The 16,787-nt window shown below is 49.3% G+C and overlaps 1 protein-coding gene across 5 annotated transcripts in view; it reads left to right on the top strand.

Moving 5' to 3' along the window:
* The window catches only part of NPAS1 (neuronal PAS domain protein 1), a 93,647-nt gene that overhangs the window by 52,333 nt on the left and 24,527 nt on the right, over positions 1-16,787 (top strand). For all 5 annotated transcript variants that reach the window (XM_083515815.1, XM_083515817.1, XM_083515816.1 and 2 more), the window contains one exon: positions 12,283-12,372. In XM_083515815.1, the coding sequence (XP_083371941.1) occupies positions 12,283-12,372 (90 nt within the window). The remainder of the gene's footprint in view (positions 1-12,282; positions 12,373-16,787) is intronic.

The following is a 16,787-nucleotide window of genomic DNA, read 5'->3' as shown; positions in this document are numbered from 1 at the left end:
GAATAACTCACAGAAGCTATGAGCTATGCTGTGCAGAGCCACCCAAGATGGACAGGTCATAGTGGAGAGTTTAGACCAAACATGATCCACCTGGAGCAGGAACTGGCAAGCCACTCTAGTATCCCTGCCAAGAAAACTCCATGGACAAAGGCAACAGGCACACACCACACTAGACGTCTCTATTTCTGGGCACGGTGTACTGGCTTGGCTACAAACTTTTCCTGGGTTGCTGTTTCAAAGGGAACCTAATTTTGCCCACAGCCAGAGCAGGTGCGAAGAGGCAGGAGCGAAAAGGCGAGCAAGCTGGATCAATTGAGTTAGAGGATTCTGCGCAGAGGGGGAATGGAGGTGTTAACCTCGTTTGGCTCCTTGGCCAGGTGTGGCGGCTTCCTTTCCACAGCCCACTGTCTCCAGCTCGAGGGCTTGGTTTTTTTAAGTGTGAGAGACTAATTCAGGTTTATTTGGAAGCAATCTGATTTGGCCGCTGGTGTGCGTGAGGAGGGGGCTACGTATAGGGAGGGTGAGGGGGATGCAGATGTTGCGCCAACAGCTGGCTGACAGAAAGCACTGCTGTGGGGGGCAGCCCTCCATGTGCAACCTTGGAGGGAGCGCCATAGCTCCTCACAGGGTAGTGGAAGCTGGTTGCTGGACTCTGCTTTTATACGAACAAGGCTAATCCTCCCCCTTTCGGATTCCTTCCTTCCTCCGCCAGCCCTGTTGTAGCCAGAATGATTTGTCTTTTCTCGTTGCTCTGACCATGGGACGCGGGCCTTAAAATCCCTCTCCTGGCTTCCTGACCGCTCTCGGATCCGGCAACAAGCCCCTTTGTCCTTCCGCCCCATGTGACGCGGTAGAAATTCCGTGGAACGATGCACGGAATGGAGAAGAGCGAATGTGGAAAAGTTTATCTCCCTCTCTCGTAACTCCCACAACTTGTGGACATGTGAATGTTGGGAAGATTTGGGAGAGATAGAAGGAAGCCTTCACACCAGTGCAGAGTCAGAGCATGGAACTTGCTCTTGAGAGAAGTAATAATAATAATAATAATAATAATAATAATAACAATAATTTTTTTTATTTATACCTCGCCCTCTCCAGCCAAGACCGGGCTCAGGGCGGCTAACACCAGGTATAAAACAATTGATTAAAATACAACTTAAAAACAAGATTAAAATACAACATTAAAATGAAGCCTCATTTCAGCAGAAACTCAAATCAAAAACCTTGGGGGGGGGGTGAAAACGTCAGATCTTCACGAAGGCCAAATATCCAAACTGGTCCTACGTGGGCCAGAAAAAAGCCAAGGAAGTCCCCAAATAGGAGTTCCATCACAGAAGGAGAAAGGAAAAAGGAAAGAGGGATCAAGTTGATTCCAAGCCAAAGGCCAGGCGGAACAACTCTGTCTTACAGGCCCTGCGGAAAGAAATCAGATCCCGTAGCCATCAGAAATCAGAAGTTGCAACGGCCACCAGCTTCGATGGCTTCAAAAGAGGATTGGACAAATTCACAGAGGAGAATGAGACTATCGATGGCTATGAGCCACAAACAGCGATCCTCTGCTTCCATGTTTGGAGGCAGCAGTAATTCTGAATCCTAGTTGCTGGAAACCACAGGAGAGGGTTCTTGCGCTCAGATCCCACAGGCATCTAGTTGGCCGCTATGAGAACAGGAAGGACTCGATGGGCCATGGGCCTGATCCAGCAGGCATCTTCCTAGATTCCAGGACCACCATGGGCTTGACCCACCCATCTTTCTGCTCCTGTATCCTTTCCCCTTTGCTGCTTCCTTGTTGCATCCTCAAAACACCTGCCTAGAATCCATCAAGACTTCCTCTCAGAGCTAGCCAGCTGCATTGCTCAGCTGGTGAGCTGGCCTGTGGGTCCTTGCCTGCCTCAGCCTCTTAGAGCACCCCATCCGCTGCTTCTCCCTATGTCTCAGAGCCCTTTGTGTTCATGGAGACAGGGGCTGCTCTGGCTCTGGGTCCTGTGCACTGGCCCCCATCCCCTTGTCATTCTCCATCACCCCATGAGTAGTTTCCTACACCAACCGCTCCTTCCCCACCTCCCAGCATGCCCCCTTGTTCCCCAAGTCCCAGCTACACCCCTCGCCCAGATCCTCTTTCTCTTTCCTGTTGTCCTGCCAGTTTGTGACACACATGAAGCTTCTCAGTGGTTTGTCCTTGAAGGATTTGCCAGGGCCCAGAGCCTGGGACAGAGAGATTTCTGTGCTCTCAGACTCTGCTGAGCAAGTTGCCTGTTTGGAGCTCTCCGTGGTCCTGCAGCTCCTCACCTGCGGGATGGAAAAATGGTGCTTCAGAGGCCTCTCCTCTCAGCTCCTCCAAACCCTTCCTTGAAGCCCCTCGTTCCTGTGAAGTCTTTGGCACAATCCCTCCAACCTCAGGCCTGGGGGATCTTGGATTCTTTGGCCTGCAGCTTCCATCTGCCCCAGCTGGCATGGGCCGTGGCTCAGGGACCTTGCAGGCAGTTTGATCCCTGGTAGGTAAAAGGTAAAGGTAAAGGGACCCCTAACCATTAGGTCCAGTCGTGGCCGACTCTGGGGTTGTGGTGCTCATCTCACCTTATTGGCCGAGGGAGCCAGTGTACAGCTTCCGGGTCATGTGGCCAGCATGACTAAGCCGCTTCTGGCGAACCAGAGCAGCGCATGGAAACGCCATTTACCTTCCCGCCGGAGCGGTACCTATTTATCTACTTGCACTTTGACGTGCTTTCGAACTGCTAGGTTGGCAGGAGCAGGGACCGAGCAACGGGAGCTCACCCCATTGCGGGGATTCAAACCGCCGACCTTCTGATCGGCAAGTCCTAGGCTCTGTGGTTTAACCCATAGCACCACCTGCATAAAAAGATAAAGGTAAAAAGTTAAGTCCAGCCAAAGGCAACTATGGGCTTGCAGCTCTCGTCTCGCTTTCAGGCCGAGGGAGCCGGCGTTTGTCCACACACCTTTCCGGGTCACGTGGCCAGCAGGACTAAACCATTTCTGGCGCAATGGAAACCAGAGCACACAGAAATGCTGCTTACCTTCCCGCCGGAGCAGTACCTATTTATCTACTTGCACTGGGGTGCTTTCAAACTGCTAGGTTGGCAGGAGCCGGGACAGAGCAATGGGAGCGTACCATGGTTACACGGATTCTCCAGGTGACGCTGCCAGCCAGGTTCATGCCCCAAACCCCAGACAGACACTGCTGCCACCCAGTGCAGGCAGCACAGAGCAAGATTGAACCCAGTGGTCTGTACCCATCATGCCAATAAAGTCTGAATGAATGAATATATGTACCTGTAGCTGCCTGTGTTCTTAGGAGAAAAGCAGAGGCTGGAGTCAATGCAGCCTGCTTGCTCAGCAGCTGGTGAGAAGTTCTGCGGGGAGGTTGGTTCACTGATGTGGGGGGCAGGGGACCCACAGAGAGCTCCTTCCCCCAACGAGGGGCCCCCAGAACCTGCAGCTTACATTGCGGCTCTCTCTGTCTCTCTCAAACTGCTCTTCCCCTGCTTCTGCTACTTCTGTTACCTGCGCCAAGCGTGTTTTTCTTGATGTGCATGTGCTGAAAATCTGGCAAAATGAAATCTAGGGATTGATCCATGCATACCTCTCTTCCTCACTGTTTGCAGCCCCCACCCCCCGCAGAGACGTCCCCGTCATGTGGTGTCAACCATTTAATTGCCACAGCAATGACCTCCGGCCGGCACATCGAAACCACTTGATGATGATAAAAAAAGCAATTTTATCTGTCAGCAGTAATTAACGTGCTGGAACGTTAACGTGGCTGTCGGTTCTATTCATCTCCTGCTATTTCTCTCTCTCTCTCTCTCCCCTCTCTCCCTTCCTCTCCCCCTCCCCACCACCCAGGCTCCTTCGTGGGGGAAACGTCGTAATTGTGCAAATATATCCCGTTGGTATAAAGAGGCATTGTTGCTGCAGGGCAGACCTTGGGAGAGAGGCAGGGGGTGAGAGATCGGGGGGCTAAGAGGAGCCCCCATGCCCCAGGACAGGGATTCTGGTAGTGCAAGCTCCAGAATTTTTATTTTTGGGGAGGAGACTCATAGAATCGTTGAATGGTAGAGCTGGGAGGGACGGCAACGGTCATCTAGTCCAACCCCCTACAGCAACAACAACAACAAGAATAATAATAATAATTTGTTGGTACCCCGCCAATCTGGCTGGGTCTCCCCAGCCACTTTGGGCGTCTTCTAACAAAGATTAAAAATACATTAAAATTTCACACGTTAAAAACTTCCCTGAACAGGGCTGCCTTCAGATGTCTTCTAAATGTCAGGTAGTTGTTTATCTCTTTGACATCTGGTGGGAGGGCGTTCCACAGGGCGGGCGCCACCACCGAGAAGGCCCATTGCCTGGTTCCCTGTAACTTGGCTTCTCGCAGTGAGGGAACCGCCAGAAGGCCCTCTGCGCTGGACCTCAGCATCCAGGCAGAACGATGGGGTTGGAGACGCTCCTTCAGGTATACTAAGCAGAAATCTCAGCTAAAGCAAGAATCTCAGCCAAAGCATCCATGACAGATGTCCATCCAACTCCTGCTTAGAAAACCTCCAAGGAAGCAGAGTCCACAACCTCCTGAAGGAGACTGTTCCACTGTCTCCTTCAGCTTTCACTGTCAAAAAGCTCCTCCTGATGTTTAGTTGGAATCTCCTTACTTGTAACTCAAAGCCATGGGTTCGAGTTCTACCCTCCAGAACAGCAGAAAACAAGCTTGCTTCATCTTCCACATGAGATATTCGAAGATGGCTGGCACTGTGGGTTAAACCACAGAGCCTAGGACTTGCTGATCAGAAGGTCGGCGGTTCGAATCCCTGCGACGGGGCGAGCCCCCGTTGCTTGGTCCCGGCTCCTGCCAACCTAGCAGTTCGAAAGCATGTCAAAGTGCAAGTAGATAAGTAGGTACCACTCCGGCAGGAAGGTAAACGGCATTTCCATGCACTGCTCTGGTTCTCCAGAGGCGGCTTAGTCATGCTGGCCACATGACCCGGAAACTGTACGCCGGTTCCCTCGGCCAATAAAGCGAGATGAGCGCCGCAACCCCAGAGTCGGCCACGACTGGACCTAATGGTCAGGGGTCCCCTTTACCTTTACCTTATCACATCTCCTCTCCTTTGCAGGTTAAACATACCCAGCTCCCTCAACCGCTCCTCATAAGGCTTGGTTTCCAGACCTTTGATCATTTTTGTCACCTTCCATTGCACACGCCCTGTATTGTCAATGTCCTCCTTATATTGTGGTGCCCAGAACTGGACACAGGAGTCCTGGTGTGGTCTGAGCAAGGCAAAATAGAGCAGACAAAGCTACAGTGGTTCCTCGCAAGACGAAATTAATTCGTTCCGCGAGTTTTTTCATCTAGCGAATTTTTCGTTTTGCGAAGCACGGTGTCGGAAAAGTTTTGGAAAAGCTTCAAAAATCACCAAAAACCTCAAAAAAGGCTACCACACCGCGTTCTATGAGTTGCTCCTCGAAGTCAAGTCGCAACTGTATTAACAGTGTTAAGAAAAAGGAAACAAACTTGCAAGACGTTTTCGTCTTGCGAAGCAAGCCCACAGGGAAATTCGTCTTTCGAAGCAGCTCAAAAACCGCAAAACCCTTTCGTCTAGCGAGTTTTTCGTCTTGCGAGGCATTCGTCTTGCGGGGCACCACTGTACTTGATTACGGGAAAAGACACTGTCTGTGGCTCACTTCATCTGAGAGATGCCGACTGTGTAAGCACATCTGACTTATTTCGGGTGTGAAGCAATATTGGGAGTCTGAATTTTGCACCAGGGTAACCCACCCCAGTTGGAAAACTCCCTTTCTCTGGGCTCCAAATATTTCATTAGGCACTTCTGGTTCATCCTCTAGCTTATCCTGGCAATCATATTGGACTAGAAATTTTGCCAAACATCTGCTTGTTTAAACTTCCTTTCAGAGTGAAACTACATTTCAAAGGCAAATGTGTTGTGCCCTAACAGACTCCCCCCCCACACTGTTTATTTTGATTGAGAAGTTTCTTCGGGAACAGGCAATCTAGAGCAGAGAAGCAAAGTGGGGTGCTTCACTTCTTCCTGTGCAAATGGCGATGACTCCCCCTTTCCACCTTTTTAAATGTGTGCTTGTGAGGGTAAATTATCATCAATCTTTATTACGGTCCAGAGACCCAACAAATCCTTACAAAGCAATACACAATTCATACAGCCTACCTCCAGGTTAAACAAGCATTTTGTTCAGAATATAGGGATTATTTGTTCTTGCAACCACCGATAATAACTTTGCCACTGCTAATGTTCTCACATTTGTCCGGTCTTCCAATAGGAACCTGACATAGTGAGCCTCTGATTTTCCTGGGAAAGGTACCAGCAAGGGTAGTATCAGTTCAGCCCTGGCTTGCTCATATTTTACACAATGCAACAAAATATGTTTTATGGAATCGATGTCTTGAGGGTAAATAATGTCTTTTGAACGGGGGGGGGGGAGAGATGCAGCTGATTTTGAGTTTAGGGCAAAGAAGGTGAGGAAAGGGTTACATTAGCCACTTCCATGCTTCAAGTCCGCTTCCCCACCATACCCCACATCCCCCTGCGACCAGTACACAAGTTGGCATATAACATGTCCTTTGGCCCTGGGAGTGGTGACAGCTTTGGCCCCAATCCCTCTTTCCAGCCCTGGGCATTGTTGCAGCCACAGAGGGGGCAGGTTAACATTCATCCCTCCTTACGGGGATTTATCGCCCGGACTTTGCAAAACGAAAGGAGGGCGAACTCAGCGTTGCGCCCCCAAAGTCCTCCCCTTGGAGCTCGCAGAGTCCTTTCTGCCCAACTGCCCTGGGACCGGTTTCGTAAACTGCTTCAAACGTTGCCTTAGGAGAGGACATAATCATCCAGCTTTAAAGGGATTTGGCCGGGGACCCGAAAACTGGGCATTTTTTGGCGTTTGCTAACATTTGCCATGGCGAGATTCAAAGGGGACGTCTGAAGCTTCCGTCCTGTGTCTCCTTGGGGAGCAGCTTCCTGTTTTCTGGAACAGTTTGGAGTGGGGGTGAAGAAGCAAAGGGGGAAGAAAAAACTTTTGGCTGTGGCCCTTCTCCCCTCCCCCTCTCGGCCTTATTCGGCTCTCCTCCCTGGATGAACCCTGAAGAGGTTGCACTCTCTCTCTCTCTCTCTCTCTGTCTGGTCTTTGCTCATCACAAATATTCAGGGCTTTCTTGCTCCTTATTTTGCAGAGAGGGTTTGCTGCCTCTCTCCTCTTTGCCCAGGGAATTTCCAGATGTTCCTGCACTTTTAAACAGCTGCTTCTAGGTGCCTCTTTAGGCGCTGTGCAGATCTTAAATCCACGCGGAGGTGCATAAAATTTATGCTCAATTTGGAGAAGGCGGAAAGGAAGTTGTCCTTCCTGTCACAGTAAAACACTGCAATCCGGAGTCGGCCAACGAAGCTGAAAGCTGTAAGCTTCAGGGCAGGCAAAATAAGTTACCGTATTTTTTGCTCTATAAGACTCACTTTTCCCCTCCTAAAAAGTAAGGGGAAATGTGTGTGCGTCTTATGGAGCGAATGCAGGCTGCGCAGCTATCCCAGAAGCCGGAACAGCAAGAGGGATCGCTGCTTTCGCTGTGCAGCGATCCCTCTTGCTGTTCTGGCTTCTGGGATTCAGAATATTTTTTTTCTTGTTTTCCTCCTCCAAAGACTAGGTGTGTCTTATGGTCTGGTGTGTCTTATAGAGCGAAAAATACGGTATTTCTTTGCACGGCACAGGGTTAATTCGCTCCCCTAAGAGGTAAAGATCGCCACCAACTCTGGGTGGCTTCAAAAGCAAAGTAGGCAAATCTAGTTAGGGAGAAATAACGTCAACATTTATATGCACTTTCAAATCTGTTTCTTAAGCCAGAGGTCTCTGTTGGGATGCAAGGTGTACTCTGAGCTTTAAAAGAAAAACACGCCCACAAAAGCTCTCTGTCAGATCTCTGTGTCAAGGTAACCCAAACCCTGACCAGAGAGAGGCTAGCTTCTGTGACCTTGTTGGGAACAAAGCAGATTTACAAGGCTTTCTCATTATTTATTTTCATTTATTAAATAGGTGCTCTGCTCTTGGCTCTGTAGATCTCAAGGCTGTTCACAGCATGAAAATGCGAGAGAGAAAAAAAACCACAAAATGCATAATAAAAACAAGAACAAACAAACAAAAGAACCCTCCCAACAAACACATTTAACAGGATATAGGATGTTAGCCAAAGACCTGGCTGAAGAGGAACATTTTCACCGGGCGCCTAAAGGCGTATAATGAAGGCGCCAGGCGAACTCCTCTGGGGAGATTATTCCACAAACGGGGAGCCACTGCAGAAAAGGCCCCGTTTTTGGTTTTCAGCAATTGTTTTGGGGTATTTTATCTTGCTCCTGCCAGCACCAGAGAGTAAGAGGGAACTCTTCTGAACCAGGCCAGGGACCCTATTCTGTCCAGTACCCTGTTCTCACACTGGCCAACCAAATACCCACGTGGGAAACCTTCGAGCTGAATCTCGCTGCACCAGGACTCTCCCGGCTTGTGATTCCCATCAGCTGGTATCCAGGGCATTCTGCCTCTGGCAGTGGGTGCTGGACGCAGCCTGAGTGGTGGGTAGCTATAGATGGGCAGGAGCTGTTCAGGGTCTTAAGCCCCACCCCCCAGAACACTGAATATCTTATTTGGCAACCCCTCTGGCTTCGGAGACTTTATAGAACCATTGTTCTTTTGCCCTGCCCTTTGTATCAGACAGTTCAATTTGTGTTCATTAATCAGCTGGTTAATTAGCAGGTAGTGGCCATCGGACAATTGCAAGGTAGTCTTCCTAATGTTTACTCAGCATGGGGATGAGATGGAGATAGCAGCCAAGTTTCTGCAACACGCAGTGAGGATTCGCAAACGTCACAGTATTTCAACTGTTAGATGCAGATACTGCTGCGATTTTATTGTACTGAACCTTTTGGAACCTCGTCTATATGCCAGTGAAGGTTTGAGATGGGTTGGTTGACATAGAGTTGGAAGGAACCAACCAAAAAGAATCTTTTTGCCCAATGTGGGGCTTGAACCCACCACCCTGAGAGTAAGGGTCTCATGCTATACCAACAACTGCTCTTCTTTCTCTTCCGAGTCTGCCTTCGCTACGACGAGGTTTAGGAATGCCTTTTTGCTCAAAACGAACCCTAATATTCTTGTTGTTATTTAGTCGTGTCCGACTCTTCATGACTCCCTGGACCTGAGCATGCCAGGCACTCCTGTCTTCCACTGCCTCCTGCAGTTTCGTCAAACTCATGCTGGTAGCTTCAAGAACACTATCCAACCATCTCGTCCTCTGTCGTCCCCTTCTCCTTGGGCCCTCCATCTTTCCCAACATCAGGGTCTTTTCCAGGGAGTCTTCTCTTCTCATGAGGTGGCCAAAGTCTTGGAGTCTCAGCTTCAGGATCTGTCCTTCCAGTGAGCACTCAGGGCTGATTTCCTTCAGAATGGAGAGGTTTGATCTTCTTGCAGTCCATGGGACTCTCAAGAGTCTCCTCCAGCACCAGCATACAAAAGCATCAATTCTTCGACGATCAGCCTTCTTTATGGTCCAGCTCTCACTTCCTAATATTCTTAATTCCAGGACTGCTTTAGGTGACTCTTGGTCTTTTGGTATTGACTTGGCTCTAGTCTTGATGTTGCCCAGCCCTTGCAAGCAGCTATTTTATGGGGTACTTCTCCTGTAGCAAATAGCGTTCCTGGGGTGTTGCCATGCCGCCTGTTTTGGCAGAAGCGACAAAGGGCCTTGTGGCACCTTAACAACGGGCACATTTATTGTAGTTTAACAAGCTTCCGTGAACGAGAGTCCACTTCATCACATGCAGATTAGTGCCTGACTTCATCTTTTGGGGCTGAAGCCTGGGAGTCAGGAGAGGGAGATGGAAATCCACTCAGAAACAGCCCATAACGTCCCTACTAACCTGGTGCTAGAGGAGTCCCTAACTCAATGGTGGAGCGCATATCTTGCTTGCAGGAGGTTGCAGGTTCAGTCCTCGTGAAAAGCAATCTGTGGTGGATGGGAAAGTTGTGGAAGAGCCCTGCGCCTGGAGAGTCGCTGCCGGCCAGAGCAGGCCAAGCCTGGCTATATATGGGCCAATGGTTTGTCTCTGGTCAAGGCAACAGCTTACCTTCATAACCTGCCATTGCCAGGTTTTCTGCACATACCTTATTTTTCCGTGTATAACATACCCCCTACTTGTTGATCTTTTTGGGGGGAGGATTGCCTGGAGCTCTTCCGGGGGGGAGGGGGGATGCAGTAAATCACTAACCCAATGGATAGGTGCTGACAATCGCTCGCATCGCAGAATCCAAAAAGCATCTGCCCGATCGCCAGCAGTGGCTGACAATCGCATGCAGAATTGCCGCGGCACCAGTCAATACAACCAGCCTTTGCCACAGCCACCAATCGCCTGTGACAATCTGCAGCTTGCGGCAGTCACATGTCCTACCTACCCACGCTCCGTGTATAAGACAACCCCCATTTTTTAACACTATTTTGGAGTAAAAAAAAGCCTTGTCTTATACACGGAAAAGTACGGTACGTCTTTAATATCGGCTGCCAGCCAATCTGAAAGTGCTTCCTGTTTTAAATTACTGTAATTTTTGCTCTATAAGACTCACCTTTTCCCTCCTAAAAGGTAATTGGAAATGTGTGTGTGTCTTACGGAGCGAATTCAGGCTGCGCAGCTATCTCAGAAGCCAGAACATCAAGAGGGATCGCTGAGCAGTGATCCCTCTTGCTGTTCTGGCTTCTGGGATTCAGAATATTTTTTTTCTTGTTTTCCTCCTCCAAAAACTAGGTGCATCTTATGGTCTGGTGCGTCTTATAGAGCGGAAAATACGGTAATTTATCCCCACCCCCATTTTGCTTCCTCGATCTGAACTTAAATATGTTTGCATGCAGTGTTCAAAATTCCCCAGGGCGTCAGGTGCATTTTGCTACTGGTGTGGGTCCAATTGGGGATGCGTGGAGATTTCTGGGTGCCAGGCTGATCACCACAGTTTAAAAACCTCTGCCTTAGTCCATGTTGTTGTTGTTTAGTCGTTTAGTCGTGTCCAACTCTTCGTGACCCCATGGACCAGAGCACGCCAGGCACTCCTGTCTTCCACTGCCTCCCGCAGTTCGGTCAAACTCATGCTGGTGGCTTTGAGAACACTATCCAACCATCTCGTCCTCTGTCATCCCCTTCTCCTTGTGCCCTCCATCTTTCCCGACACCAGGGTCTTTTCCAGGGAGTCTTCTCTTCTCATGAGGTGGCCAAAGTATTGGAGCCTCAGCTTCAGGATCTGTCCTTCCAGTGAGCACTCAGGACTGATTTCCTTCACACGCCATGGAAATGGAACTGGTATTAAAGTTAATACCAGTTCCATTTCCATGGCGTGTGTCTCTGCTCCTTGCATACAGGGACAAGTGAATTGTTGTAAGAGCAAGCTGCAGTCAAGCTATATAGCAGACATCATAGAATTGTAAAATGGTAGTGTTGGAAGGGACCCTGAGAATCATCTAGTCCAAACCCCTTGGAAGTAGACATTCCTTTGTGGCGACCGCAACCTAGGTTTAAGGTGCCATTTTGGAGGCTGGCTTATATTGCTGAGTTTCTAACACTGTTTGCATGTTGTAAAATCATCTCTGGAGGAGGAGAGAGACCCCTCCCCATCTTTAAATGTGAGGCAGATAACAGTTTATATATATATATATATATATTAAAAAAAAGGAAGGAAGGAAGGAAGGAAAAAGGCCTTCTGCAATGTTTTGTTTGCCATCCAGCTTGGAAGCTGGCGAGATCCAGTCTCACCCATTAATTAATCAATGGGATCATTTTAAGCTGCAGTTAATATCTGCTCTGATCAATTGTTTTAAAGCTTGCTACCCTATTTTTAGCGCATTGGGTTGCTACCCTGGATCTGTTTGGGCACTAAACCAAATTAGGAATTGGATTTACCAAGGTTTGATTTGGGGTAGAGTTTCTAGTCCCTATGACGTGATGCCCTGGGAGTTTTGCAACAAGGTTTTATGCTGTGAACCACGCTGTGATCTTCAGATGAAGGGCAGAATACAAATCTAATAACTAAAATAATAATATTGATTTTGGAATCTTCCCTACACCTGGACCAGCTGTGTTGGTGTGACACATAACTTTCTTTCCACCTTTCCCCCCTCTGCTTGGCAAAAGCACCAGCCTGTATTATTTGAAATTGGGGGGTGGGGAAACACATCTATATAATATAAATGTTGTTTCTGTGTTCTCTCTCTCTCCACAGTCTCTGGATGGCTTTGTGTTTGCACTGAACCAGGAGGGAAAATTCCTTTACATCTCCGAGACGGTGTCTATTTACCTTGGGCTCTCTCAGGTAGGAGCTGTGTGAGCTGTGTGCTAAAACGTGAATAATACATGCACAGACTGGAAATAAAAGAGGGGGGGGAACCCCACTCATGCGGCCAGATGTATAGCGCATGAGTATTATGCAGCCGGGTGGGGGTTGCGCTGGGAACAGGCAAAATTATTCTCTGCGGCGTCTGCAAGGTGGAGAATCTACAGGCTCCCAAATACTTTGCAGGCTGCAGCCAGATACCGTTGGGCAGCTGGAATGGGCAGGAATGGTTGCAGCCAACCCATAATTTGCTTACTATGGTATTCTCTAAGCATGCAAAGCTGGGAGCTCTTGCAGACTTCTGGGAACCTCTGCTGCCATTTTAATAGGGAGAGAGAGCGCATGTGTGTAGTCCTCATGAGGACAGTCCTTTTTGCCCATGCATAAAGGAAGCTGACTTGTTTAGCTTAGGAGTTTGAGACCAGACGTGCTAGAGCAGCCTTTGTCAACCTGGTGCCCTCCAGCTGTGTTGCGTTTGCAAAGTAAAGGAAGGATTGAACTCTGATTAATAAGAATACACACAGAGACTTGAACCAGCAAGACTCTGGGAAGGGTGCGTATAATTGTGTCTCTCTCTGCTTGTCCGATGTGCAGCCCCTGGCCCAGGCCGTTTTTATTCACAAAAAAACTTTTTACAGAGTGTTCGTAAGATTTCTTCTGAGCATTTCCACAAACCCACGTGGGGAGAAGTTAAACGACTAAAGCTAATTAAGCACAAATATTTCTGGGGTAAACAAAGAACAGAACGACAAAGAAGAGCATCTGGCAACCCCGGAGGTAATAAACAAGCAATACACATGATAAGAAGGATGGCCCAGGAGGACAGTGACCATTATCCCCTTAACGTGAGAACTGCTTCCTGGCCCTAAGATTAATATACAGTGGTGCCCCGCAAGACGAATGCCTCACAAGACGGAAAACTCGCTAGACGAAAGAGTTTTCCGTTTTGGAGGTGCTTCACAAAATGAATCTCCTATGGGCTTGCTTCGCAAGACGACAATGTCTTGCGAGTTCCTGCTGGTTTTTTCCCCTTTCCCCCCCTTTTTCTAAGCCGCTTATTAGCTGATCCGATAAGCCGATAAACCGCTAATAGTGCTAATCCGCTAATCCGTCAATGGGCTTGCTTCGCAAGACGAAAAAACCACTAGACGAAGAGAATCACAGAACGGATTCTTTTCGTCTTGCGAGGCACCACTGTACATCAAAGAAACTTGCCCACTATCTTTGAGGACCCAGGACGCCTGCCTGTCTAAGCAACTGGGCTGTGTACGTGACAAGAGAAATGAGCAGTAGAGGAAATGGCCAGAGATGCAGAGGTGTAGATTGATCAAGAATCATATCAAAATAGTTTAAACCCAATCAACGCAATGCTTTCATTGCTGACACAGATGGCTTACTCTATATCTGTTATAATTCCTCATAGCAATCCCACCTGATCACTACATCTCTGGATATTTGCACTCCTACAAGCTGTTTTGGACGGCAATTCTCATCCGCTCCAGCCAGCGCAGTTGTGCTCAAAAACATCTGGAGGCCAGAGATTTGGGACTCCACAAGTGATTCTGGGAGAGTGAACAGGATTGGGCAAGAGCCCCCCAAAGTGGACATAAAACGCTGCTGAAATGTGTACAATGAGTAAGAATGCAACTTTAATCTGGCAAAGAAATGTATACATACGAATACAATTTCTAAAATGCAGTGAGATATGATCTCAGCTACCCAGAATGACGCCTAAAGGCAGGTGCATGGGAAAGTGTGGGATAACACTTGCTCTGATGCGGCAGCAGTTTAACTCTCCTCTTGAAAAGAAATCAAAATGATTGCTCATTAAATAGCCAGTGTAGCGGAGCTCCCTGCAAACCAATCTGGATGAATGCTCAACAAACAGGGCGGTTTGGAAACGCCCTTAGTTTCGCAAGGATAATAATAATAGTAATAACAATAATAGTAATAGTAATAATTTATTTCTACCCTGCCCATCTGGCTGGGTTTCCCCAGCCACTCTGGGCGGCTTCCAACAAAGATTAAAAATACAATAAAACACCAGTCATTAAAAACTTCCCTAAACAGGGCTGCCTTCAGATGTATGTCTGTGATCCCTGTAAGGGACAGCTGCATATTCTTGCATTGCGGGGGGTTGGACTAGATGGCATTCAGGGTTCCCTTCCAACACTATAGTTCTATGATCCATGAGAGTGTGGTGCACTGGGGACTCTCTCTTTCTCCCTTAAATTGGGCTGCCTTCGTGTGCTCAAGCTCCAGAGTGCGAGCTTCCAAGTTCCGCAGGATGTTTCCTTGGGCCTGGCTGCATGAGAAACTTCTGAGCCGAAGGCTTCGCCCGGCCCCAGCGTCACCCTTTGCCTCCTGGCGAGGTGTGCTCTCCCCACGCTTTTTAGCGTTCTGGGTCCCACCTCCCAACAGAGAACATCTCTCCCCTTCCTGGTCTGCCGATTTCCAGCCCCCCCTCCAATAAACACTTCACAGTCCTTGCCGCATGAATAATTAATCGTGGTAATTATCTCTGCTACAAACGATGCAATTTAAACATGCTTTGTCTGATAATTGATGATCGGCCTTCCTTCTGAGCTGCGATTGATGGGTTGCAGCTAGGAGAGAGGGAGAAGAGAAGACCGTCGTCATCCCCCGCCATATCCCAACACGCGCATGTTTTCCAGGAGACCTTGGGGAGGAGGGAGGAGGGAGCAAACTGTAAAACCCAGATTCCACACACCCAGCCTGCATCTTCCTTGCAAAGCACCCTGTTAAAGGTGGTTTGGCCTAAGGGAAGGTAAAGGTAAAGGGACCCCTGACCATTAGGTCCAGTTGTGGCCGACTCTGGGGTTGTGGCGCTCATCTCGCTTTATTGGCCGAGGGAGCTGGTGTTCAGCTTCTGGGTCATGTGGCCAGCATGACTAAGCCGCTTCTGGCGAACCAGAGCAGTGCATGGAAACGCCATTTACCTTCCTGCCGGAGCAGTACCTATTTATCTACTTGCACTGGTGTGCTTTCGAACTGCTAGGTTGGCAGGAGCAGGGACCAAGCAACGGGAGCTCACCCTGTCACGGGGATTCGAACCGCTGACCTTCTGGTCGGCAAGTCCTAGGCTCTGTGGTTTAACCCACAGCGCCACCTGTGCCACCCGTGTCCCTATTTGTACCCTCAAAAACATCTGCCTGCCATTGCCGGGACTCCCACTGTTGTCCCAGGTGCCATGCTGCTTGATGAGTGACCTCGCAAGGGGGTGGCAAGCTGATTCCACCCAGTGTCACTTACGCGTTTGTTTAAAGCGTTTTTTGTTCGACCCTTCGGCCAAAAAGGACCCCGCACCTCCCACAGCTTGCAGTCTGAAAATACGTGGCATGAAAGGAAAAGGCGAGGAGGAGGGAGGAGGGGAGAAAGCGAGCTTGGCTCTTCGAGTTTCAAATCTCTTGTAGCAAGCAGCTGAGAAGGGAACTGTGCTCCTGGGGAGCCGACAGCGAAAGGAGCCGGTTTGTGAGCACAGTCGATGGCACGACCCTGCCTCCCTTCTCGAGAGTTGGGACAGAGACGAAAGGTTGCAACCAAGTCTTCGCTCCCCCACTCTAGCCTCTTGTGAAGGAATCATCCATAAAAGCAGCAGAAGAGCTGCAGATTCGTAAAGTGAATCGTAAAACGACCATGGCCATTTCTCTTGAGAGGCAAGCCCCATTTCCTGCGCACGAAAGTCGCTCGACGCTCAACATAACACCCCACAAGCTTTCCCTCTTCTTTTTAAGCTTTCTTATTTTTCATTTTCACCTTGACAACAAGGCAAGAATGTGAAAGCAGGGGGCTGACGGCGGGATTTGAATATCAGCAGAGGGGAACGTGCTCCGGCCCCGACCAATCAATAGCGCCAATTTCGCTCCGCGCAGTGCCGAACGAGACCTCTTTTGCCTTTCAACTTTCCATTTCCCCTTAAGCAATTAGAGCTGGATGAAGGGGTAAGGGGAGGCAAGGGACCAGCCCCCCCCCCCCAGCGGAGAGCCCTGTTGTTAGGAGGTGTTAGTCGGCTGGCGCCGGGCCCAGCAACGGCAGTTTGTGCAGCGTGAGTGACAGCTGCCTCGTTCCATCAGCACATCTCCCTTTCGGAGGAGGAGAAAGAGGATGCTGGCAACCGATTCCTCATATTCCTGAGGAGTCCAGCTATACAGGAAGGGAAACTGAGGCAGAGACGGGGGAGGGCGCCTCGAGCGAAGAAGACCCTAGGGGAAAACTGGCTTGAGTGACACCTGCCTCCCAGAGTTGGCATCTGAACCCCGCTTTGCCACAAACCCAACTCTGGTGCTGGAATTTAGGCGGCCGTGTTCCAGCCCCCAGAATCCTTTGCTCTAACCCGCCAGGAACCAAACTCTTCAGAGAAGAGTTTTGAACGG

This window comes from Podarcis liolepis, assembly GCF_965112155.1.
Source record: "Podarcis liolepis genome assembly, chromosome: 7".
Taxonomy (NCBI): Eukaryota; Metazoa; Chordata; class Lepidosauria; order Squamata; family Lacertidae; genus Podarcis; species Podarcis liolepis.
This window is presented reverse-complemented; position numbering and strand designations above follow the sequence as displayed.